The sequence below is a fragment of the Rana temporaria genome, chromosome 1 (genome assembly GCF_905171775.1).
Source record: "Rana temporaria chromosome 1, aRanTem1.1, whole genome shotgun sequence".
In the NCBI taxonomy this organism is placed as follows: Eukaryota; Metazoa; Chordata; class Amphibia; order Anura; family Ranidae; genus Rana; species Rana temporaria.
The window spans coordinates 49,663,823-49,691,177 of record NC_053489.1 but is presented as its reverse complement, the minus strand read 5'-3'; the positions used below and the strand labels follow the sequence as shown (position 1 = coordinate 49,691,177).

The following is a 27,355-nucleotide window of genomic DNA, read 5'->3' as shown; positions in this document are numbered from 1 at the left end:
CTGTTGAATCAAGAAATTACATAAATAGAAGCTGCCTGAGTGAAGCACGCTAACAGATCACAAAAAGCCACACAAAATGCCAGAATCTAAAAAAGATCAAAATCAGATTGGAAACAAAGTAATGTACCATGTATCGGTCTAAGGAGGGTTTCGGAGCAATTTCTAAGGCTTTGGAACTCCAGTGAACCACAGGGAGAACCATTATCCTCAAATGGAGATAACTTGGAAAAGTGGTGAACCTTCCCGGGAGTGTCCGGCCTACAAAAATTACTCCAAGAAAATGACGACTCATCCAGGAGGTCATAAAAGAACCCAGAACAACATTTAAAGAACTGCAGGCCTCACTTGCCTCAGGTAAAATCAGTGTTCACGATACAATAAGAAAGGGAGTGGGAAAAAATTGCCTCCATTGGAGAGTTCCAAGGCCAAAGCCACTGCTGACCAAAAAGAACACAAAGGCTTATCTCACATTTACCAAAAAACATCTTGATTATCCCCAAGACTTTTAGGCAAATTTTCTGTGGACTGATGAGACAAAAATTTTACTTTTTGGAAGGTCTGTGGAACCATGAATTCTGAGCTCTGCCAGAAAATCCTAAAGGAGAATGTCCGGCCATCAGTTCGTGACCTCAAGTTCAAGTGCACTTGGGTTTTGCAGCAGGATAATGATGAGAAACACAACAGCAAGTCCATCTCCAAATGGTTCAAACAAAGCGAAATGTAGGTTTTGGAGTGGCCTAGTCAAAACCCAGATTTAAATCCAATTGAGATGCTGTATCCTGACCTTACACAGGTCGTTCATGCTGGAAAACTCTCCAATATGGCTGAATTAAAACAATCCTGCAAAGAAGAGTGCAAAAGACTCATTGCCAGTTATCACAAGCGCTTGATTGCAGTTGTTGCCGTCAGGGAGGGTACAACAAGTTATTAGGTTTAGGGGGCAATTACCTTTTCACATAAAGCCTGGCAGGTCTGGACAGCTTTTTTTACCTTAATAAATAAAACCATCATTTAAAAACTGCATTTTATATATACTCGGGTTATCTTTGTAAAATAACAAAATGTGTTTGATGATCTGAGTCATTTAAGTGTGACAAATATACCAAACAAATAAAAAATCAGAAAGGGGCAAATACTTTTTCACAGCATTGAAAGTATGGTAGGGGTGAGGGATGAGCAGGGTGATCTAATTGAAAATGGATTTCACAGGCAGCTAATGTTATCTGAAGTTGTACTTGTTAAAGCGGTAGTTCACCCCCCCCCCCGACACATTTTACCATCGAGACAGGCATTGTAGCGCGAGCTACAGTATGCCTGTCCCGATTTTTTTAACCCCGTACTCACCTTGTAGTCGTCCATCGTAGATTCCGGCTCCCGCGGGGAATGGGCGTGCCTATGGAGAGGGAGGATGATTGACGGCCGGCCCTGGCACGTCACTCTCCCCGAAGACAGCCGGAGTAGGTCTCGGCTCTTCACGGCGCCTGCGCACAGGCTATGCGCACGCGTCGTGAAGACCGAGCCTATTTCGGCTATTTCCGGAGAAGCGTGACGCGCCAGAGCCGGCCGTCAATCATCCTCCGTCTCCATAGGCACGCCCATTCCCCGGAATCTTCGATGGACGACTACAAGGTGAGTACGGCGGTAAAAAATTTGTGACAGGCATACTGTAGCTCGCGCTACAATGCCTGATTTTAAGGTAAAATAAAAAAAAAAAAAAATTTTCCCGTCGATAGGGTGAACCCCCGCTTTAAGGAAAAATGTGTTTAGAAAAAGCCTCTGTTTTTTAGTGCTTGTTCACACTTGCTTTTTTCTCCGATGAGCAATCCAAGTTCTGCTAACTCTTCAGAGACCCTTGAATGGGTCACACACAGTGGACACTATGCCCACCGAAAGCGGCAAAGGCTAGAATTCCTGCTACAGCATGTGTATACCCCCCAGCTGATGCCTCTGCAGCTAAAGGTGGAATTGGAGAGGGTTGGTAAAAACGAGTCTTAACTGTAGGGTTTTAACGGCCCTCAATGTTGTAATATTAATATAGATGTGTAGGTATTTAAAATATTATGTTATATATATATATATATATATATATATATATATGGCATGGTTTACATACAGGCATTCAAGGTTACACATGAAAAGGTGTTTGCTGACCAAAAGGGTTAGTGGTCAAATGACACATATTAAAAGGTACAGAGGACTCTTTGATGTGTTAATCTTATCTAAGACGACCTAGGTGTGTGGCCTGGTACTTCCTTACATAAGGAAGTGTTTATTGATGGTAATTAGACTTGTAGGATATTCATTCAATGGGAACATTTGGTTGACCCCCCCCCCCCACTTCCAGTGTGAGTCCAATATTTGAAGCACTCAAGCTGGCATTCAAGTAGTCTTGTTTTGTCACTCTATGATGAATATAGCACAGGTCTAGGAAAAGATGGGATTCTGAATTATACTCTGTTGGACTTTTGCATCATCTGTGGACTTTGGACTTTGTATGTTATTGGAAGTTAATTAAATTTTGCGTTCTCTGGAGAGCCTGGTGTGTCGCTGCGAAACAACGTAATTTATGGTCATCATACTAACATCTAAGATATTAATTATCTGACCGGAGTACTGGACACTATACATGACCACTACATTCTCTGGATACAATTAGATCACTACATTAAATGCCTTCTCTGGATACATGATTACTACACTCAACCACTAGTGTGAACTAACCCTTAAGTCTTTATTTAGAGGATGTGGGGCTTTTTGGGTGCATTTAGCGTAGCTTTGTTAAATTTATTAAGTGTTAACTGTATTTAATGAAGAAAAGGTAAAATTATGAGGCTTAGGCCCCTTTCACACGATCGGCCTGCTTGGGACCCGCCTGTCCGTTTTTCAGGCGGATCCAAGCGGGTCACCCACTGACTTCTATGGGCAGGCAGAAGTCAGCAGAGATGTGTCCACTGACACCCGCCTGCCACTTGATCCAACAATATCCGCTCAAAACAGATTGAGGGCGATACGTTTTTGGCACAAGAATAGTTCCAGAATAGATGAAAAGAGCTACTGTTACCTTCAGGAGATATTGATATCCACTGCACTTTAAAAAACAAAAAAAAACAATGCCACCTCAATTTTGCCTTTTCTATTGATTCAAATGCATTTTTTACCAATGTAATGACATTTTGACAACATTTTGCAGAAATGAAAACACTCAAATTCTCTCATTCCTGTATGGATTGTTAGTCTGTGAGCTTTTATAGAGGACAAGGACTGGTATGAGTGGCCCTATGTAGTCTGTAATTGACGTGAATATATTTGCACTAAATAAATAGGCAAATACACTAAAGTAAATCAATCCTGACAACTAAGAACTTATCTGACATTCCATTAGTGCCTGCCATATTATAAACATCCTATACATTATTTTAGTGAGGAAGCCATAAAGCAGATCAAATATTCAACTCATCAATTCCCTGAAAACCACTGAAGCTACTGCCAAGTGGCTTGAAACTCCATATTTTCTGAGTCTACAATAATAGATTCCTACTTTCATCACACAAAACAAAAAACTATTACCCCATTTATCTTCTATTTATATATTACATAGTGTTTTACCAAAATAATTTAATCAATTACTGACCCCTGAAGAATCGAAATAACATAATGTCCAACCAGCTCATATAGGATGGCCAAGTAGTGTTCATGCTCAAGGGGCAAATAGTTCAAAGTTAAAAGTTTGTCATGTTTTTGGGTTGTGAAAGTAAACCAGAGAACACAGAAGAAACTCTAAAGAAGTCGCTGTACAATCCAACCCCTTGTTTCAATTTTGCAGTGCACGGAATAATGAGTAAAGCACAGCCCACATAGTAGTCATAGATGTCCCAAAGGCAAGTTATTGAAAGTAGGGGTGGGTATGGCAAAAAACAAAAAGGGGCAGGGTTTGGTGGAGATTGTAGTGGGACTGTCAAAACTTGAAGTCCCAAATGAAGTTTGTCAAAAGCAGAGGTGGGTATTGTAAAAACAGGTAGGTCTTGGGTGGATTTAAGGTGTGGTGAAGAGTGTTTTTTTTTACCTGCCCAGGCTGGAATGCATACAAAGACCTTATTTTTCCTGTGCACCAGTTTTCATGAATGCGGGAAGTTGCATCTGACACTCAGCTGGGATCTTCGTTAGATTAAGTTCCAGGATTCTAATTACTAGTAATTTGTTGACACAGAGCTAATTGCAGGCTGGGCATGTCGTGGTACAGAGGAGAATGTCTGCCAACTGCAGTTTCATTACTTACAATAAGTGAGCTGAACTGTTCCCCATTGGACTCAGAGCTGATCTGTAGCCTCCGGTTGAGCTCCTCCGATAGTTCCAAAGCGCTGGCCCGAGAGACAGGGGATGCAGGTGGTGGTAGAGACGTGTTCAGATTGTCGCTGCTTAAACTCATTTCCTCCGAAATAGTCTCCCATGGCTGAAAGGAGAAATTTTTTTTTATTTTCAATGTTTATCTGCCTAAAGCTGTGGGAAATCTGATATTAATTACCTTATTTAAGAAAGTAAACACCTTACATGAATTTAAAATCAAGTCAATTGTTCAAAAGAAAACAAATGGCGAGCGCTATAGACAGCTCATAAAACATCACGTTGGCTATGCAAATCCATATGAACTAACGCATTAATCTAAATAATGTACGCAATTCCTCTAAAAGCTAAACACTTTATTCTTAATACATTTCTTTTACTTATTTCTCGTATGAGGCAACAGTTGTTGGGGAGAACCATGGTTTGGATAGGTCAGAAAATCTATCTCTTTCCCTTAAATCGGTTGTGGCCTCATTATCACCACACTTCACCCTATTAAAATAAATATGCAAGATCAACAGAACCAAACCAATACGTTTATGGATTGTGCCTGAGCAAATGGCAGCCTTTTCAAGTTTATGGTCAGCTCTACTCACAAATAGATTTTAGTGCACCGGATATAGATAAAAACATATATACGTGTCATTTTCCTGGGGGGATAGTCTATAAGCACAAACCCACCCTCTTTACTTTACAGACAAGTGGTCTCTTGAAACTGGGCAAAGTTCAAGACAGGGAAGGCAGTATCTGTCATAGTGGGTGATGCTTAAAGCAGTACTAAACCTTTCTATCCACCAAGGATGGGGCCATTTTAGCTGTGATCTGCTATGACATCAACCACTTGAGGGCTTGAAAGACTGGTTGAGAGCGGACATAAGCACACTGGGAAAATAGTCACAGTTATTATCACCAGAGGCATGCTTTGAATGCATATACTGCACATGCCTTAGCAAAGAAAGAACTGCAGGAAACAACATTGGTATGGTTGATTAGAGAGTTAACATTTATTGAACTTTTCTAATTCAAGATTTCTTTTGGAAAACAGTTAAATTGATGGGTTTCGTTTCACTTTAATATAAGCAATACAAAAATAGATGCAATTCGTCCATAAAAAAAAAAAAAAAAACATCCCCAGAATGTGGTATTTATGCAGATATAATTTAGGCATGGCATGTCCTTTAAGGCTGGGTGCAGAATACCATTTTCTTTTTGGTGGTACTATATACAAAATCTGCCCAGTGCCGTCTCTCTGTCCAGTCAAGCTTATATCTATTTTTGGAGAGCATACCATGGAGACTTGACTAACATGTTCAAGGTCACAAGAAGACAACACTGGAATTCTAAACTGAGCAGTATAATATATCTCACTGTGTCATTGTTAGGAAGCAAGTGCTTTTAACCGCAGAGCCCCCAAAAGCATGACGGTGGCGTTTTATGGCTTAAGTGACATCAGCCCACTTGGAGGTGTCCGCTACTTTGCTGGTTGGCCTATTTATATGTAGTCTGCAGTTACTTGTGTTTTAACATTTTGAGGGATTAAACGGCTTGAATGCCAGTCTCTGCCGTTGGACACATTTATCTTCAAAGGGCGAGACGTTCCCCACTTGCCCTGTCTCCCCTATGAAGGCATCGCAGCAATGCGCTGCTTAATGGCATTCCTTGGCTCACTCCATTCGAGAAGCTGGATGGCTGATTGGAAAGGAAACATGGGCACCGTACATACACATACTATGATGTCATCACCTGCACCACTAAAGTTACATTCCCAGCAATGAGAGATCTGTTAAAAACTCTAAATTAAATGTGTACTAATGCTAATTGGCTTCCGGGCAATGGGAGGGCTAATCGTATGCAAATCAACTCTTTGGCATTAGATTTCGTGTCTGTGCCTTCTTGTCTAAGTGGCAGGATGACTGACAGCAGCTCAGTGAAGCATAAGAGATGTCAGCAGCACCACATATGTCTAAGAGGGGGGCAGCTCATGAATCTGAAGAGCTTTACAATATGCAATCAGTAATTTCTGTAAACATAAATGAGTTAACGCCTAAGTTATCTGAAGATTCAAAGCTCTTATAGTGTACTTTATGATTTAAGTGTTGGGATTGCTGTATGTTCAGAAAACCCAGAAGTTTGTAGCTGCTATATTTTGAATTGTAACAAACAGAGCAACAGGGGATTTCTGGGGAGACCTAAAGCAACTCTATAGCGAAATTGTGGTTGGTAATAGACAGTCCACTTGGATGCATATTTAAGTTCCTGCACACTGCTCTGGTTTCCCGCAAGCTTACTCCCCATCCAGTGTGTCTCTATTGGTCCATAATTGTGATCGCTACCTTCACAGAACAAATATAAAGTATTAGAGGTGGCAGAGCAAAGCGCCAGCCCATGTCTGAAGGCAATTGTGTAAGAGAGTCTTTGGTGTTTCAGAGATACTGTGGAAAAACAGATAGAATACACCATGTAGTCACCAGGAGATGTCTCTGCCCTGCTATGGTTGTGGGTTTTTATCCTCAATATCAAAACTGGTACACCCGTGCTTTCAAATATGACAATTCCAAAACTTGCTGAATTAGTCATATAAATGAAGGTACATAAAGGTATTTGCACACATCTACTCATTGCGGGAACCGTGAAACCTAGGGTACTCTATAATGACCCTTTCCCTCCTTATTGGTCCAGCAATGTGATGGGTGGCCTTACAGAACTTAAGTCACTGGGGGAGCGAAAGCCTAGAAGAAATAGTTGTTCTTTTCTAGACAAAATGTGAAAAACTCAGCACAAAATATTGGCGCTATATAAATCCTGTATAGTAATAAGCTGCATTTTAGAGCACCCAAAGTATTTGGGGTTTAAGGCTACCACATTTCCATTATACTAACAAGTTAACTCTATGATACTTATCTCTTAAAAATCTCTTAAAAGTCATATTCAACGATAATCAAATTTCTATGGGTGACCTGTGGACACTGCAGACCAATAGTTCAAAGGGGGGGGGGGGTGTCTGGGTCATACCTGTACATGTTACAAAACTTGAATGATCACATTTGTTGCCTCCAAGATAAGCTGACACCGTGGGCCATGTGTATGCAACCTTTCCTCTTCCCAATGGGCTGAACAGAAACACATTGATAGGCTTGTCAGTGGTCCTATTGTTTACCGGTCTCAACCAGTGCTTGTACCTTGTGTTCAACCAGTCTCCCAAGTGCCCTGTGTTCATGTTTATACAGTAGACTTCCAGGAAAAGCAACAAAGGACAATGAGATTGTTCCGGCAGGCCTGAGCATTCTTTGGTGTTTATTTGCAGATTGATTAAACTCATCTATATGCTCCTGACTGTTACAGATGCAGCGACCCTAATTTGGTAACGAAGCTTGCAAATATCGAGTCCATGTACTGGAAAAAGGATGCCTTTTTGATAACCTGGCATGCTATGCTTTGTGTGTTTGTAAGATTTATCTATGCTTGGCAGAACTAGGTAAAGAAGGTCACCTATTAATTGTCATTGCCGTTCCGACGCCCCCCCCCCCCCCCCCACCCCTTAGTTCCTTTTCGCACCTCTGTGTATTAGACAAGAAACAAAGGTGTTTTGTATTCAGGAGCCTGCACAGATTAGTGAGTCGTGCGCCGCTGGGTCCGCTGCCCTGCTCTGTAATAACCTCCAAGTGATATTGCAGGCTGTAAACAAGGAATCAGCCAGGACTCCGAGTCTCTAAATGGATTTCATACATGCCAGTTTGGTACTTGATACGTTGGTGCACAGATCAAAACACACAGTCTCCACGGTGAACAACAGGACCACTGACAAGCCTACCAAAGTGTCCCTGAAATGACCTAAATTCCGCTAACTGAAGTCCAAGGGAATTTGCCAACAACAAACCAACAACATATATGGAAATACACCAGGAAACATCTAAATCAGTGTGTGTTTTTGGAGAGAAAGCTATGCTTTAAAGAAGGCAGGTATGGATTGTGCTCGATTTCCTTTATATTATAAAGGCTATAGGGTATTTGTGAAGGGTGCTGCTAAGCAATGCTTCAATGACAAGCTAACACGACATCTGTACCATTAAAGTGTATATGTACAAAAAAATTTAAATGTCTATTTTTCCTGTTTACACCCCCATAGCATATATTTATTTATAAAAAAAAAAATTACAGCAATTAAGGGAATCAAATAATTCAAGCACCTTCTATGGAGAAAGTGACATTTCATTTGGAAGGGTAAAACACTGGAAACCTAGGTATGTCATCTATTACATCTCAAATTTGCTGCAGTGTTCAAACTAAACCAGAGTTTTTAGATCGTGATGGAATCTTCCTTGATGGACACAAATGATGACCTATTATAAGGGTAATCAAATGTATTGCTCCACTCACCTCTGGTGCATCCCCTCCGTCCCCGTGTTCTGGTTCTAAGTCTTCACTGATGTGCCTCCTTGATCTGAACACTCTGTGGGCTTCTTGCTGTATGTGTCTGATGTTGTTATCCGATTCAGATGCAACATCTCTGAGAAATGTCAAGAAAACATAATAGAACATTAGAAATTCAATCAAGATCCTGGAGCAAAATTTTTTTTTTTAAAACTGTAATTCCGGATACATTATATAATGATATATACAGTATTTATAGCTATGAAATTATTAAACACGTTATATCCAATATCCAACTCCCAAACGTTTGTGGGATGTACTACAGTTTGTTAAAACCCCTGTTCTTTTTTTCTTGCCGTTGGTGTTTCACTAGGTAGATTTTCCATCACCTCCTGTCCAAGGGAAGAAAAGACCACCAAAACCTGTTCTTCCATTGGAAGATTTACATACTATTCCTGTTTAGAAAACTGTCAAATGTTGGATTGCTCATCACCTTCTGGCCCTACGAAAAGGTTCACATAGCAAATAGAGATGGGGGAAACATCCTAACAGGGACATAAAAATAAACCTTGATTTTTTTATTTATTTTTTAAACCATGAACTGCTAATGAATGGGCCCCAGAGCAAAGCAAAGGAATTGCTGCTGCACTGGAAAGAAGGAGATATTGGCATCTTTCATGTCAACAGAGGCCAAAATGTTGCCCTGGTAAAAAGAACTGATGACAGATTCCATGCAAAATTGTTAGACTAGAATGAAGCCACTCATAGTTTTGTAACGCAGAATGGGGTTGAACACCCTCTTTGGGCTTGGGAATAGTTAACAGGTCGAGATAAAATCCCTGGAAAGGGAACCGGGGCAATGACACCTTGATGAAAAACAGAGAGGGCTCGATAAAGATATGCTAATCTGTGCAGGGACATGGGAAGATTAGAGGTTAGAAACCAAGGAGGGGGCAGGGAACTACCTTGGGTGCACCAAGCATCTGAAACGCAAGCTGTCCAAAAGTTCACAAAGGTTAACAAACATCCCCCCACTATGGAAAGTGTGGGGTGCATCCAAATGCAAAAGAAGGCTTGTTTGAAGATTTGGCAGACTTTGAGTGCTAGGACTTGCAGGTAGCAAAGGAGCCAAGCCTTAACCTGGAAGTTTAGGGAGTGAAAAAACAAAAATGAAATTTCTTACAGACAGAGAAGATGATGACTGGAGATTGTTCTATGGAACTGAAGCAATTTCGAATAAAAGTCTCTACGACTGGTTGATTTGGGTAATAAAGTCTTGCATGCCTGTTGTAAAAACATTAGTCGAGAGGAGAGAGGAGAGAGTGGATCAAATCACACCCAAATGAGCCAACAAGGAACCTGGAGATGGAACAGATGCTAAGGGCAAAGGATAACATGATTCCAGGCTGCAGACATTAGGACCCTCAGTAGGAGCATTGCAAGGTGCCCCAGAACCATTAAGAGAATGTGAGCTGACAGAGACATATTGCGACCGCAATGTACGGGCTCAGGGTAAGATTAAAGCCATAGGAGACCACGATCATAGTTAGTGGGCAACTGGAACTGACTGAAGTTCCATGTGGCTCTTTGCAAGCAGGACTAGCAGCAGGGATATCAGGGAACTATGCGCAGAAGGACTGGCATCAATGTTCAGCAGAATCGCGGATCAACAAACACAATGCGCAAGCGCACACGGGCAAGAACGGTCAGGAATCTACGTTCCCCAGTGTGTGTGCGCCAGAACACACGCAATACATGAGTGACTCTAGGCGCCCAGTGGCCTATTTAAAGCCTACTGCAGCATTCAGTAACTGCTGCATGATCTTCAGTCTTCCTGTGATTGCTCCCGAGTTCCTGTTCTGCTATCTTGAATTACTGTTATCGACCCGGCTTGCCTAACCAGTCTTCTCTGTGTATGACTCCGGCTTGATCCTTGGCTTGTTCCTGTATCCTGCTCCTATGTTCTGATCCTGTGTATGACCCCGGCTTGTCCCTTGACCTGTTCCAGTGACTCTACCTCTGCTTGCTAACCTGTGTATGACTTCTGGCTTGGCTCCTGACTCCGCCTCTGGTTCTCCCTGCTGCACAGCCTCATCTGGTACTTCCGAGGTACACCCGCCTGGCAGTCTACCCTGCTTACCAGCTAATCTCAAGCATCATCCCAGCTTGTGGCAGCTGGCAACCCCTGCCTATTTGGGTATAGCACTCCCTGTGCCACCTTCAGGGGGCGCTCTGCACTTAGTCGCAAGAGAAGCCCTCCCTGCACTTCGGTCTCTGGTAAGGTACGTGACAAGGAAAATGCTTTCACAATGCTGTATGGCAGGAAAGAGAGCATGTACGAGCGACACTCCACCCTGCAGATGTCAGCGCTCAGGCAAGCAGCAAAAACCCTTCCATGGAAAAACTGTGACGAGTCTAGGTGAGCCTTCAGAGCCAGGGCAAGCTCTGAGGCAATGCCAGAACCAAGCGCCCCAAAGGTCATTTCCAAACTATCCCCACAGTGTCAAGTCCAGCGGCGCCTGGATGTGGTACACCAAAAACCAGGCTGACAATGGCTGTGATGGAAAACTACAAATGGAAGAGACAAAGCTCTAGAAGTAATATTGAAAGGAGTCTTAAATAAAGAAAAAAGTCAAAGAATGAAAACAAGAATATAGCAAAATATAAATTAGTCTTTAACACTGTAGAACTGAAGAAAAGACATCTATCCTCCTAGGACAACAGCATTAAACATGTTGGTAGTGGGAGAGTTATCCTGGGCTAGCATATCGTTTTTGCTTGCCAGTGTACAATCCTCCGATGGGGGCAGCATAACCCGAACGTGAAAGAATGCCAGTGTCCCTTAATCTATGGTAGGAAGACCAATTGCTCAAAATATTGACAGGAAAAGGGTCCAATGTGAACAGCATTTTCAACACAAGGCCAGCGATGCCAACCTACACGCTTCCCTTGTGAGAGGTTTCTGTTAAGAACTAATAATAATCTGCAGTTCTACTGTTGGGTCTACATGCTGTTAATAAAAATGTAAATGACTTAAAGCCTGAGGTAGTAAATATGTTGCTAGTAACACACTGAAATGGCCTCTCACTGGAGGAGTATCTTTCCATATTTGAACCTAATGCACTGGTATAAGTCTTGTTTTATAGGATACATTTTCTCCCTTATCATTTACATAAGTGCTCCGACAGAGAAGATGGGGTAGGCATATTGTAATGAATTACATGTGTGTTGACAACTTTACCGTTCACATCTGCCCTCTACAAGACTGCTACCTTATAACTCCTGCAATAGCTGGAAATAAGCCAAACGTATATAATATTCATGTTAAAGCTGAACTCCCGGCAGGTATAAAAACACTGTTTGATGTAGCATTTATTCCTGTAATGTATTTAAAAGTATTTTTACCTAAAACAAGTATAAGTACTGGAATTTGGCTTGATGTCCTCTCCTGCACAGAAGAACTTCAACTGGGAGAGGGAGGGACAGCACTAGGAGCTTGATCCCCTCCCTTAGGAGACTGCGCTGCAGGGGTTGTTCCAAAATAACGACCCTAAACACACCTCTAAGACGGCCACTGCCTTGCTAAAGAAGCTGAGGGTAAGGGTGACTGGCAAAGCATGTCTCCAGACCTAAACTCTATTGAGCATCTGTGTGGTATTGTCTAAAGCAGAGATATGCAATTAGCGGACCTCCAGCTGTTGCAATACTACAAGTCCCATGAGGCATAGCATGACTCTGACAGCCACAAGCATGACACCCAGAGGCATGATGGGACTTGTAGTTTTGCAACAGCTGGAGGTCCGCTAATTGCATATCCCTGGTCTAAAGGGAAGGTGGAGGAGCGCAAGGTCTCCAACATCCACCAGCTCTGTGATGTCGTCATGGAGAAGTGGAAGAGAACTCCAGTGGCAACCTGTGAAGCTCTGATGAACCCCAGTTCTGGAAAATAATGGTGGCCACACAAAATATTGACCCTTTGGGCCCAATTTTGACATTTTCAACTTTTGTTGCCAGCAGTTTAGACATTATTGGCAAATTTACAATCACTACTTTACATTGTAGCAAAGCGTCATTTTTGTTGTCGCATGAAAAGATATAATAAAATAGTTACAAAAAAGTGAGAGGTGTACTCACTTTTGTGAGATACTGTATATATTGTATATCATTTTGAGTATTTTTTTCTACAATTCTTTAACAAAAATTTTTTTTTAGCACTTTCCCCCGAAAAGGGCAGCTGATCTGACCCAGATTCCTTTCCCAGATCTGTGAAATAGCAGCCAGGCACATAACAAGCCATTCTTCTGGCTCAACCAACAGTCTAGGGATTGCCTTATAAAATGTATTGCTGATTAACTTGAATAGGGCATAGGGAGCTGTGGGTAACTCCATGAACCCTGAGCAATAAAGCGAGTACACTCTGCACTGTAATACTACTTCTTAGAACAGTGCAGCAATTCCCCAGGCCAGGCAAGCACTAGTAAAGATATGCTAAGGATATCAGCAGCAACAGTCACTAGGATCTTCCCTTTAGGTCTGTACTCACAATGTCTCTGGATACTTGGAGCTCTGCCACAGCTAAGACCTCAATGAGCAACAAGTGTATTTTTGAGCTGGGCTATGCAGACAGCAGCAGTCCTTCAGACTGAGGACGTCTCTTTCTGGACAAGAACAGGATTGCCTCAAGCCCCAGACTATTTATGCACTTTGCAGTCACCTACTGGGCAACTTTCCCCAGGGATTGGCGGAGACCACATTAATATATAGACTGCTGGTTTTCAGCCACAACACACTATGGGCCTAATCCTCAAAAACCCGGCGCAACATAACTTTTTCCATTTAAGTTACACCGCCGCAAAATTTCTACCTAAGTGCCCGATCCACAAAGCACTTACCTAGAAATTTTGAGCGGTGTAACTTAAATCCGGCCGGCGCAAGGCGTTCCTCTTCTCCAGGGGGCGATTCCCATTTAAATGAGGCGCGCTCCCGCGCCGGCCGTACTGCGCATGCTCGTGATGTCATTTTCCCGACGTGCATAGCGCGAAATTACGTTACGTTGGGCTTTGTGGATTGCGACGGGACAATAAAGTTGCGTCGGGTAAAAAAAAAGATACGGCGCCAAAAAAAAAATTAAAATTAAAAAAAAATCGCGTCGCTAGCAAGAAAGGTCTGTTTTTACAAGGTGTAAACAGTTTACACCTTGTAAAAGCAGCCCTAATTTTGCGTTTGCAAAATAAAACTTACGGAGAAAAAACGAAGCTGAAAAGCTTTGTGGATCTCCGTAAGTCCTAATTTGCATACCCGAGGCGGCATTTCGACGCAAAATGCCCCCAGCGGCGGATGCGGTACTGCATCCTAAGATCCGACAGTGTAATTCAATTACACATGTCGGATCTTCGTCCTAACTATGGGAAACTGATTCTGTGGATCAGTTCCATAGTTAGGACCAGGGATACGCCGGAGTAACAGCAGTTACTCCGTCATATCTCTTTTGAGGATTTGGCCCTATATTCTGGAATCCTCAAAAAGGCAAGGGGGAACAATCAAACCTGCAGAGCCCAGAACAGCCCAAAGCAATCATATGTTTTTTTTTTTTTTACAGTAGCTTAAAAAGAAAAGGATTAAAATAATTGTTTGCCAAGGACTGTGTGGCCACTTCCATCTCAGTCGTTATAAACAAGGCGCTGTGTGTATTAAGTGCTTGTGAGAATACGGTATGTGTGCTATTCAGGAATTTCCATCTTGTCCCATCACTTGTCTATTAGGTAGAATTCCCCCCGCCCAATTTAATGCGTAGTAATGACCCGCAGGGGTAACGTAGCTAGTTCCTCCATGGATTTGTTGTTTGTCAAGAGCCTCCAAAAACTGTGACATTACAATCACTTGAAACAGCTCTGCCTTTTCCGCCATGACCCAGCCAGCTTCCAAAAAAACTTTGAATAACAATCTGAAACAGTTGATCACCAAATGGATTAGTGCACTACCCCAAATGATCAGTACCGTACAGCAAATTAATAAGTTTCCTGCATAAACAACAAAGGGGAAAACCCCCTTTAATGATGGCTTATATTGGTAAAGATCACAGAACAAGGCTATACAATCTTCATACATACATTAGGCTTGGCCGATGCCACTGGGTGGTCCTGTTATTGTGATTCACATAGTATGTGCGCCCGAGGTTGTCAACTTTTTCCTCCCATCCTGGGGGTAAAGGAGGGACCGGCGGTTCTTGCTGGTGTGAAGAGGGAGATTCATTGGAATCTACAACATCCCAGGCACGCTGAAGAACAAGAGGAGTATTAGTCAAGAACAAAAGCAACTCGTAAACCAAAAAAGCCAATTATTAAAGATTACTAAAAGCTGAATGTGCAAGAAAAAAAACAAAAAAAACATAATGGTCACTGACATGCAGTTAAAAAATGTCCTTCAGCGCAAACCTTGGCTTGGTCCTTGGTTCACTAAATTACATATAAAGTAGTAGAGCATGACATAATACCAGAAAAAGGGGACATTTTGGGGTTGATTTACTAAAACTGGAGAATGCAAAATCTGGTGCAGCTGTGCATGGTAGCCAATCATCTTAAGGTGGGTGGGTAACAGGGTTAATGACACGTTGCTTGATTTATTTATTTCTACCCCTGCAGGGGTAAATAATAATGTGATATTTTTATTTATAACTTTTATATATGTTTTTACTGATGCTGTGTTGGGGTGTTATGGTGTGGATACTATTGGTGGGATGTGACCACTATTGTTGTCTGGGGTGCCGTTACCACCCCAGGGCTAGGGTGGCAGCAGTCAGGTCAAGGTGTTTTGGGTGTTCCCCTTGGGCAGCCAATCAGCGGGGGTTGATCGTCCTGCTGTGCATGCTGGGGAAGGGTACTTAGGGGACAGATGCCATTGGACCAGGGTCGTCGATCCTGGGTCTGTCGTCCCACCACCCCCTGTGAGTGGCCCTCCTGGCCGGGGGTGCGTGTTCATGTGTTCCTGGCTCTGGGACCACGTTGGTCCGGGGGGTTGTGATCTACTAAGTAGGCCTGGTAGTCAGACTGGGCCTACGCTTGCAGAGTGGTCATGTGCTGTGCATCCTGGAGAGAGAAAGCCACTTGATAAAGAACCTATCTTGGAGAACACCGAGCACGAGGCTAGTATCTCAGGCGAGGCCTTGAACTTCAAAGAAGGACGCACCATTACTGAAAGGCTAAGTGATGGTCGCCAGTCAGTTCTAAGTTTGCAAGAAGTTAATCGGGAGAGACCTGGGTGCTGAATCCTGTGTTGAGAGGATTTTGGACAGAACATACCTCCATCTGTGGGAAGGTCTGTGGCAGAGACTTTACCAATTTCCGTGCACCACCCAGGCTGCTAGGCTAGGGAGAGAGGCCTATCCGGGTGCACAATACCTACTCTGGCTAGAGTGGCGACGAAAGCTGTGTTGCTGGAAGCAGGAGCGTTTCCAGACAGAAATGTGCACCTGAACCTATTACCTATTACCCTTCCACCTCTTCAACTACGTATTTTATTCTTTTACCAAGTTCAGCAAGTAAAGCAAAAGAGAAGAAGTCTAAAGTGTGGACATTGAACTTTTTCTCAACTCTCATCTGATACCCCAGACGGCGAGGAAATAGAGGTAACATGCCACCCAAAACAATCCAGCAGCTCCTCCGGGGGTAGTGCTACATATATATACCGTATTTATAGGCGTATACCACGCACTTTTTTGCCCTGAAAATCAGGGCAAAATCGCGGGTGCGCGATATACGCTGATACTCGCTTCCCGCGCCGAGTTTGAATTACTGCGCCGGCATATACAGAGCGCAGTACACTCGTGTATAGTCGGGCAGGCTCGGCTTCTCTCGCAGTCACGTCCTGGACGTACAGGACGCACAGGACGTGACCGCGAGAGGAGCCGAGCCTGCCCGACTATACACGAGTGTACTGCGCTGGGTATATGCCGGCGCAGTAGTTCAAACTCAGCGCGGGAAGCTGGGATCGAGCGGGGAAGACACCGCAGAACGACGCCGGACCCGACGAGGACACCACCGAAGCCGCAGACGGACGCCGGACCCGACGAGGCCGCCGATGGACGCCGCGCAAGACACCAAAACTGTAAGTACTAAAATCTTTTTGTTACAGGAATTGCGGGTCCACTTTAGGGGTGCGCGCTATACCCCGATAAATACGGTATATATACACACACACACACACATTTATATACTGTGTGTGTGTGTATATATATATATATATATATATATATATATATATATATATATATATATATATATATATATATATATATATATATATAATTAGCTTTCAAATTCCCAATGACAGCTGTTGGCTGAGTTAGGGGCCTCCTATTCACAATAGAGTATCATCCAACTGGCCCATTATATTTTAACTATAGAAACCATTAGAATAGAATAGAAACCATTACAATTCTGCGTGCGTTTCCCCAACTTTCAGTCTGACCTGTAATATGCATTTTCATTCCCTTTTACAATCAGCACTGGAATAAATACAGATTACATGAACCTGAATGTCCCATTGTCCTCTCTGTAATGGCAAACAAGCCTTAACAATTGTTATTCCTTTATGATGTTTTCTTTCCTAGCAATAATCATTCAAGTGTTTAATCCGAGAGTAATGGCTGATTTTACACCTTCCAGTGAGATGCATGCATTGGGAATTCAGAGCAGCTGCAGGACTTAACATCACTTGATTAATCTTATGGTTGAGGAACAGTCCAGAGACCGATAAAGACAAGAGATGTTTGAAAAATCCTGACTCTGGGGCGATCGCTAATAAACCTGCATACGTTTGGGGGAAAAAAGTGCTTTATTAAAAGAAACTCTGATGCCATACAATTTATTTTAACAAAAATCTTCCCTTAAAATGATATGTGCATTTAAGATATTTTAAGGCACAATATTTACATGTTAAAGCCTCCTTGTGCAGACATTCAAAAGACCCAAGGCTGCTGCTGAGCGCCTCTATCTTGAATGAATGTTAGCAGCCCCTGCAGACTTAAGTGACACCCTATAGCAGGGATATGCAATTAGCAGACCTCCAGCTGTTGCAAAACTACAAGTCCCATCATGCCTCTGGTTGTCATGAAAACGCGTGAAAACGCAAAATAAACATGGACAGGCGTTTTTAAGCTGTAAAAAAGGCTAACAACAGTGGCTGTAAAAACGCCAGTGGAAATGAAGCCAAAAGGTTATGTAGAGAGTGGTTGGGCAGGGGAGCTAGGCCAGCACAGACAGAAATTAGATACTCCTATATGGGGAGAGGGCTATGATGTGCGACTAGAGAGGGGGGCTGTGCTAGGGAATTGACTAGGCACATTTTGTAGCATATTCAGAGGCATTATGCAAGCTAATAAAAAATAGTTAATAGAAAGGAAAAAAGTAAGTATTGGGATTTCAGGGTATGAAAAAAAAAAAAAAAAAAAAAAGAACAATCCAGTAAAATATATATACAGTACTATGTTCATGGACACTAAGGATGAGCTCCGGCGTGTTCGCAAAGAACACGTGCGGAGCCCGCCAGGAAGTCGGCACCCGTGCTGCGCTAATCACAGCCAGGCAGACATTTCCCAATCTCTGCAGCCGAGCATCGGGAAATGTCTGCCTGGCTGTGATTAGCGCAGCGCGGGTGCCGACTTCCTGGCGGGCTCCGCACGTGTTCTTTGCGAACACGCCAGAGCTCATCCTTACTGCGATTCGGCACTGCGTCGCTTTAACAGACAATTGTGCGGTCGTGCGACGTGGCTCCCAAACAAAATTGGCGTCTTTTTTCCCCACAAATAGAGCTTTCTTTTGGTGGTATTTGATCACCTCTGCGTTTTTTATTTTTTGCGCTATAAACAAAAATAGAGCGACAATTTTGAAAAAAATTCAATATTTTTTACTTTTTGCTATAATAAATATCCCCCAAAAACATATATATATAAAAAAAACTAATTTCCTCAGTTTAGGCCGATACGTATTCTTCTACATATTTTTGATAAAAAAATCGCAATAAGCGTTTATCGATTGGTTTGCGCAAAATTTATAGCGTTTACAAAATAGGGGATATTTTTATTGCATTTTAATTAATTTTTTTTTTTTACTACTAATGGCGGCGATCAGCGGGTTTTTTCATGACTGCGACATTATGGCGGACACTTCGGACAATTTTGACACATTTTTGGGACCATTGTCATTTTCACAGCAAAAAATGCATTTAAATTGCATTCTTTATTGTGAAAATGACAGTTGCAGTTTGGGAGTTAATCACAGGGGGCGCTGAAGGTGTTAGGCTTCACCTAGTGTGTGTTTACAACTGTAGGGGAGTGTGGCTGTAGGTCTGACGTCATCGATTGTGTCTCCCCTATAAAGGGGATGACACGATCGATGCGCCGCCACAGTGAAGCACGGGGAAGCCGTGTTTACATATGGCTCTCCCCGTTCTTCAGCTCCGGGGAGCGATCGCGAGGGGGCGGCTATAAACGAACAGCCGTGCCCTCGTCCCGAATCCGTCCACGCGGCTTTCTGACCGCCGCATGTACCGGGGGGGGGGGGGTCCCGATCGGACCCCCGACCCGCAGAAAGGCGGGGATGTACAGTAGGTGAACCCGATTTTGTGTCAATCTCGCTCTCTTTCTCGGCGAGATTGAGCACCTACGAGCCCCATCGCGGGAGCCAGCGCCGAGCTGGCTTGCCGCGATGGAGACAGAGCCGTCATAGAAGCGACGGGAGATCCGACTTGGATTCCCGCCAATTATACACGCGTGCGGCGTTTGTTATGAATCCTGAGGGGGAAGTCCCCGCCGGATTTTAAATAAAAATCCGGCATTGGTCCCCCCCTCAGGAGCATACCGGGCCCTTAGGTCTGTTATGGGTTGTAAGGAGAGCCCCCCTACGCCGAAAAAAACGGCGTAGGGGGTCCCCCTACAATCCATACCAGACCCGTATCCAAAGCACGCTACCCGGCCAGCCAGGAAGGGAGTGGGGACGAGCGAGCGCCCCCCCCCCCTCCTGAGCCGTACCAGGCTGCATGCCCTCAACATGGGGGGGGTTGGGTGCTCTGGGGCAGGGGGGCGCACTGCGGCCCCCCACCTCAGAGCACCCTGTCCCCATGTTGATGAGGACAGGGCCCCTTCCCGACAACCCTGGCCGTTGGTTGTCGGGGTATGCGGGCGGGAGGCTTATCGGAATCTGGGAGCCCCCTTTAATAAGGGGGCCCCCAGATACCGGCCCCCCCACCCTAAGTGAATGAGTATGGGGTACATCGTACCCCTACCCATTCACCTGCAAGAAAAGTGGTAAAAACACAAATAAACCACACAGTGTATTAAAATATTTTATTTTTCTGCTCCGGAGGCCGCCCCCTGTCTTCTTTATTAGCTCTTTTACCAGGGGGGGCTTCTTCTTTGACGTCTTCGGGTGGGTGGGGGCCGCCGTCTATAGGCCTCACAGTCCCATCATGCTCTGTACCTACCCATGTGATACCTACCATCACATGGGTAGGTACAGAGCATGATGGGACTGTGAGGCCTATATAGGTCCGATCCAAGGCGCGCATCCGTCATTTCAGCGAGGAGGACCGGCGTGTCAACATCGGGAGAAGGAGAGAATTGAAGAACATGACGTCACAGCACGGAAGAAGAACTCATCACAGCACGGAAGGAGAAGACGTACAGCACGGAAGAAGACACCGGACAGCAAGACGAAGAACCGGGGTGCGCCGAGTCAACAACGGAGAGCGGCAAAGACAGAAGGAGAACCCCGGGGAGTTGAGAAGACCCGTCGGGATAGCGGAAGAAGAAGAGCCCCGCCGAAGACGCCGGAGGAAACCCGCCGGGGGGGTGGGGGCTTTTTTAAAAGCCACCCCCCCCGGCGGTGGAAGAGAACCAGACGGCGGCCCCCACCCACCCGAAGACGTCAAAGAAGAAGCCCCCCCTGGTAAACGAGCTAATAAAGAAGACAGGGGCGGCCTCCGGAGCAGAAAAATAAAATATTTTAATACACTGTGTGGTTTATTTGTGTTTTTACCACTTTTCTTGCAGGTGAATGGGTAGGGGTACGATGTACCCCATACTCATTCACTTAGGGTGGGGGGGCCGGTATCTGGGGGCCCCCTTATTAAAGGGGGCTCCCAGATTCCGATAAGCCTCCCGCCCGCATACCCCGACAACCAACGGCCAGGGTTGTCGGGAAGGGGCCCTGTCCTCATCAACATGGGGACAGGGTGCTCTGAGGTGGGGGGCCGCAGTGCGCCCCCCTGCCCCAGAGCACCCAACCCCCCCATGTTGAGGGCATGCAGCCTGGTACGGCTCAGGAGGGGGGGGGGCGCTCGCTCGTCCCCACTCCCTTCCTGGCTGGCCGGGTAGCGTGCTTTGGATACGGGTCTGGTATGGATTGTAGGGGGACCCCCTACGCCGTTTTTTTCGGCGTAGGGGGGCTCTCCTTACAACCCATAACAGACCTAAGGGCCCGGTATGCTCCTGAGGGGGGGACCCATGCCGGATTTTTATTTAAAATCCGGCGGGGACTTCCCCCTCAGGATTCATAACAAACGCCGCACACGTGTAGAATTGGCGGGAATCCAAGTCGGATCTCCCGTCGCTTCTATGACGCGCTTGCTGGGATGTGCTGTCACTATTCCAGTGAGTGTGAGATGTCGGCGAGATCTCGGCACCCTGTTGCCGAGTATCAGCGCGACGCTGTCGTGCTAAAAGCACAATATCACAAACACCTACTGTACATGTACGCCCATATGCCTGTACGTGCCATTCTGTGGACGTACATGTACATGCGGCGGTCGGAAACCGGTTAATCGTCAAGAATCGTTATCGCAGTTTTTTTTTTCCCCGTTGGGATCTTGATAACTTATTTCCTGATCTTTTGTATGCAGATAATTCTCTCTGTTCTCAGCCATCAAAAGTCTGGGCTGTCTGCCAAGTTTTACAACATTCTTTATCATTTAAATTTTAAAGGGGTTGTAAAGGTAATTTTTGTATCCCTAAATAGCTTCCTTTACCTTAGTGCAGTCCTCCTTCACTTACCTCATCCTTCCATTTTGCTTTTAAATGTCCTTATTTCTTCTAAGAACTTCTTCTGTAACTACACACCGTAATGCAAGGCTTTCTTCCTGGTGTGGAGAAAGCCTCTTGAGGGGGAAGGGGGCGAGCAGAAGTGTCAGGACGCCCATTAACACACAGCTCCTTTCTCTATCTGCAAAGTAGTGTCCTGACACTAATGCTCGCCCCCTCCTCCCTCAAGAGACTTTCTCCACACCAATACTGTGTGGAGTTACAGACAGAAGAACAGGAAGTGAGGATTTCTCAGAAGAAATAAGGACATTTAACCACTTGAGATCCGCGCTATGGTCGAAAGACATCCACAGCGCGGCTCTCAAGTGCCGGGTGGACGTCCTGCTGTTGTTGTTCCCTGTGCGCGCCGCTGGGGGGCGCGCAGCGGGGAAACAACGTGCCCGGCGCATCGCTCGGGAGCCGATGCGAGTGCCTGGCGGCCGCGATGTCGGTAACACAGCAGGACGTGGAGCTCTGTGTGTAAACACAGAGCTCCACGTGCTGTGAGGGAGAGAGGAGACCGATCTGTGTCCCTTTACATAGGGACACAGCATCGGTCACCTCCCCCAGTCAGTCCCCTCCCCCCACACAGTAAGAACACAATGAGGGAATACATTTAACCCCTTCCTCACCCCCTAGTGTTAACCCCTTCACTGCCAGTCACATTTATACAGTAATTAGTGCATTTTTATAGCACTGATCGCTGTATAAATGTGAATGGTCCCAAAATTGTGTCAAAAGTGTCCGATACGTCCGCCGCAATATCGCAGCCCTGACAAAAAAAAACGCAAATCGGCGCCATTACAAGTAAAAAAAAAAAAAAAATCATAAATCTATCCCCCATTTTGTAGGCGCTATAACTTTTGCGCAAACCAGTCGCTTATTGCGATTTTTTTTTTTTTTTTACAAAAATACGTCGAAAATACGTATCGGCCTTAACTGAGAAAAAAAATAGTTAAAAAAAAAAATGGGATATTTATTATAGCAACAAGTAAAAAATATATATATTTTTCTTTTAAATTGTCGCTCTTTTTTTGTTTATAGCGCAAAAAATAAAAACCGCAGAGGTGATCAAATACCACCAAAATAAAGCTCTATTTGTGGGGGAAAAAAGTACGTCAATTTTGTTTGGGAGCCACGTCGCACGACCGCGCAATTGTCAGTTAAAGCGACGCAGTGCCGGAAGCTGAAATTTCGCCTGGGCACGAAGGGGGTTTATGTGCCCAGTAAGCAAGTGGTTAAAAGTAAAATAGAAGGATGAGGTAAGTGAAAGAGGACTGCACCAAGGTAAAGGAAGCTACTTAGGGAAATATTTTTTTACCTTTACAACCCCTTTAAGTCTAAACATTCTAACAATTGGACTTTTACATCAAAGGAATAGACTTCTGTATGTAAATTAAAAAAGTTTAACCACAAACACTAAACTTGTTTCTGACATTTGTTGTTTTCAAGTTAAAACATTTTTTTTTGTCTAGAAAATTACTTGGAACCCCCAAACATTATATATACATATATACTGTACATCACCATTGAATTCTGACAGCTCCTCTCTCTCTCTGCATGCAGTTACAATACACAGTGTCACACACTGAGGGATCTTACAAGCCCCAATGTCAGCACAATGTGGAACCCCCCCTCTCCTCTGTCAGTGCTAATAGAAGGTCTCAGGGAAGTTTATATTGTATATGCCGATGTATGTCATCAGGGGGCACGCTGTCTTCTCCTGGTTCATGCAGACGGTCCCCTGATGACACGGCCCAGAGCATACATGTCATCAGGGGGTGGGGCTTCAAGAACCTGGAACAGTGTGATGTATGTCCTATTCTTTGTTCTTTTTTTTCTAAACAAAAAAAAAAGAACCTGGAACAGACAGCGGTTTACTGATATTGATAGCTAAAAAAAAAAAAAAAAGGTGGCGGCGCAGAACCCGAGAACGTGGCAGCAAGCTTCAGCAAGACAATACTGGATTCACTGGGCTTGCGAGTATATATTTTGGTAACCCAGGAAACGGGTAAAGGGGGATTAATGTATTTGTAAACCCTCACCTTGCAAAAATGAAAGGCAAAACAATTGTGTATAGATATAAAAAAGCATTATACATACTACTTTAAAAAATAAATAAATTAAGAAGTGATCACATACCCTCTGTTTTAAGCTGCATAAGAGCTGGGGGAGGAGAAACAGCAGAACAATGGTCTTCCCAGTGAATGGCTGTGTAGGGGGGATGTGTCAGCACAAGTCTGATCATTGGAGGAGAGCAGGCTGATTTCCCAGCACAGCTAGAGAACTGACCACGCTGTGCTCTCATGTCTAGTGTTGTCAGTTTTTAATAGGAAAATAGAGAGACTGGTAGGAACACCAGGGGTTTCACACACAGGAAGCAATACAAATAGAACATGATATTTTTCATACAAATAGATGGTATAGCAGGCACATATAAGGAATATGTGTTCGGTTTACATATTCTTTAAAGCAAGAAAATATTCGCTGTACTGAACACGCTTTCCTTACCTCTGCTTCTTCCCTCTGCTCATTGGTTTCTTCCTCTTGTCCGTCATTCTTTGGCAAGTACGCCATCTTTAATCTCAGGAAACCCTTCACCCGAGACTTATGGCTGGAAATAAAAACACACAGATCATGTGAGATCAGCAAGTTGAATACTTCAGCTGGCACCTGATCCGTTAAACAGGCAACAAAAACATAATGACAATCTCCGAGAGTTTATTTTACTGAATACATATTCTGAGTGGTACATTTTACCTGTAACTCATTTTTTATGCAACTCTCAGGAGGCATTTTAGGCTGGTGTAGACTAAGCCTTAAGCTAAAAAAAAAAGCTTCAGCCTTTAGAACCACTTTAACGGCTTCCACTGCGGCAGGGCGACCCGCTCCCACTGTGATTGGACACGGTGGGTCCGGTGAACCCAATGTCCACTGGTTCACGCTGATCATTCCAGAGGCATGTAAACAAGGCAGATTGCGGTTCTGTCAGAGGGGAAGATGGAGATCTTGTGTTTCTGCTAAGCAGGAACACAGATCTCTGTCTTTCCACAGTTGGAAAGCACCCCCCAGGGAACACTTCTTACCCTTTGATAGCCCCTGATGTTAACCCCTTCCTTGCCAGTGTCATTAGTACAGTAACATGTATTGAAATAAGCACACTAATTCAAGAGATCAAAGGCGCCCTCATCCTGCATTGGAGAGATATAGAGAGACCTGGAAATCAGGTTTTAATGATGCCACAATCAGTAAAGTAACAGTGCATTTTTTTTTTATTAGCACCGATCGTTATATTATTGTCACTGGTCCCCAAATAGCATCACTTAAAGCGGAATTTCCCCCGAATTTTTTTTTTTAACATTAGATTGATGCTCATTTTGTCAAGGGGAATCGGGTAGCTTTTTTAAAATCAAAGCAGTACTTACCGTTTTAGAGAGCGATCTTCTCCGCCGCTTCCGGGTATGGTCTTCGGGACTGGGCGTTCCTATTTGATTGACAGGCTTCCGACGGTCGCATACATCGCGTCACGAGTAGCCGAAAGAAGCCGAACGTCGGTGCGGCTCTATACTGCGCCTGCGCACCGACGTACGGCTACTTTCGGAAAATCGTGACGCGATGTATGCGACCGTCGGAAGCCTGTCAATCAAGTAGGAATGCCCAGTCCCGCAGCCCATACCTGGAAGCGGCGGAGAAGATCGCTCTCTAAAACGGTAAGTACTGCTTCGATTTAAAAAAAACTACCCGATTCCCCTTGACAAAACGAGCCTCAATCTAATGTTAAAAAAAAAGGTTTTTGGGTGAACCTCCACTTTAAGTGTCAGATTTGTCTGCCACAATGTCACATTCCCGCTAAAAAATCGCTGATCACCGCCATTACTAGTAAAAAAAATAAAAAATAAAAATACATAAATCTATCCCATAGTTCGTAGACGGTATAACTTTTGTGCCAACCAATCAATATACACTTATTGGGATATGTTTTTTTTTTTTTAACCAAAAACATGTAGCAGAATACATATTGCTCTAAATTGATTAAGAATTTAGATTTTTTTTTTACATATTTTTATTGGATATGTTATATAGCAGAAAGTAAAAAATATTGTTTTCAAACAATTTTTTGTTTACAGCGCAAAAAATAAAAAAACACAGAGGTGATCAAATACCACCAAAATAAAGCTCTATTTGTGGGGGGAAAAAAGAACGTAAATTTTGTATGGGTACAGCGTCGCACGACCGTGCAATTGTCAGTTAAATCAACGCAGTGCCGTATCGCAAAAAAATAGCCCTGTCAATAAGGGGCTAAATCCTTTCCGGAGGCTGAAGTGGTTAAGGTAAAGCTAAAGGAAAATTGTAAAAGAAAATTAAACATGTACGGCCAGCCTTCGCCTGTAAACTGTGTTTACCACTGAAAAATAACTCAACCGAAATACCAGTCCTGTTCTGTGATCAGAGGGAATCCTAAAGATCCATTATTCAAATATATATATTATATATATACCAAAAATCTCAGCAATAGAGAAAAGGAACTCCAGATGTGGAAGGAGACAGAGAGGAAAACTCACCTTCTTGGTCGGAGTAAGAAGTCTTTGAATGTATACGGTCTCTCCATTGTGGGATCTTCTGTCTGTAAACACACAAAGTTAATTTTTAACACCATTTTTCTCTCTAGGGATTTAAACTTTGACAAGGTGCAAGCATTGTTCTCAGCGGAAGTGCATTATTTTACAGGCTTTGCTATCAAGGAACTTGATCTGCCTGCAAGATATTACAACAGGGCTTGATAACGCAGGAAAAGGCCGCCCCGCTCTCCGCCCTCTGACTGTACCTATAGACGGGGGAAATGACGACTGGTGGGGCTCAGCCCAGAACCCACGACAGACCCTGCATGATACAATACTTCACAGGCTCAAAGAAGGGAGATTCAGCCAATTGCATCGATTTTCAAGCAAGCTAGAAATTCCGGCATTCAATAAACCACCACTTGCTTATTACAGCCCATTATGGTAGTTTTAACCACTTGTTGCCCGCTAACAGTACATTTACCGCTAGCGTGGGGCACAGCAACATATGGGATTGGCACAATCCCCTCCCTGGTTTTTGGGCGCCCCCTGCTGATCTGTGCTGTGATTGGACACAGCACGAATTTGTCAGCAGGTTACATCCAATGATTGATTTTTGGCTGTATATCTGCTCATCGGCTGTGGCCAATCATAGTACATAATTCTGGGCCAGATTCTCGTAGTTTTGCCGCGGGCGTAGCGTAAGCCATTTACACTACGCCGCCGCAACTTACTGGAGCAAGTGCCGTATTCCTCAAGCACTTGCTCTGTAGTTTGCGGCGGCGTAGTGTAAAAGGCCCGGCGTATCCCCGCGTAATTCAAAGGGGGCGGCTTGTATTTAAATTAAGCGCGCCCCCGTGCCGATCGAACTGCGCATGCGCCGGGCTTAAAATAGCCCAGTGCGCATGCTCCAGTTCTCGACGGAAAACGTCAATGACGCCGACGTGTGTGTCATTGACGTAAAGTCGTTTTCAAGAACGACTTAGGAAAACGACGTACCCGACGGGAAAAG

General features: G+C 44.1%; 1 protein-coding gene across 18 annotated transcripts in view; it reads right to left on the bottom strand.

Moving 5' to 3' along the window:
* Nucleotides 1-27,355, bottom strand: part of NEDD4L (NEDD4 like E3 ubiquitin protein ligase) — a 615,111-nt gene that overhangs the window by 102,877 nt on the left and 484,879 nt on the right. For all 18 annotated transcript variants that reach the window (XM_040337654.1, XM_040337707.1, XM_040337690.1 and 15 more), the window contains 5 exons: nucleotides 26,347-26,408; nucleotides 24,296-24,398; nucleotides 14,823-14,989; nucleotides 8,719-8,848; nucleotides 4,277-4,450 (listed from right to left, as the gene is read on the bottom strand). In XM_040337654.1, coding sequence (XP_040193588.1) covers nucleotides 4,277-4,450; nucleotides 8,719-8,848; nucleotides 14,823-14,989; nucleotides 24,296-24,398; nucleotides 26,347-26,408 — 636 coding nt within the window. The remainder of the gene's footprint in view (nucleotides 1-4,276; nucleotides 4,451-8,718; nucleotides 8,849-14,822; nucleotides 14,990-24,295; nucleotides 24,399-26,346; nucleotides 26,409-27,355) is intronic.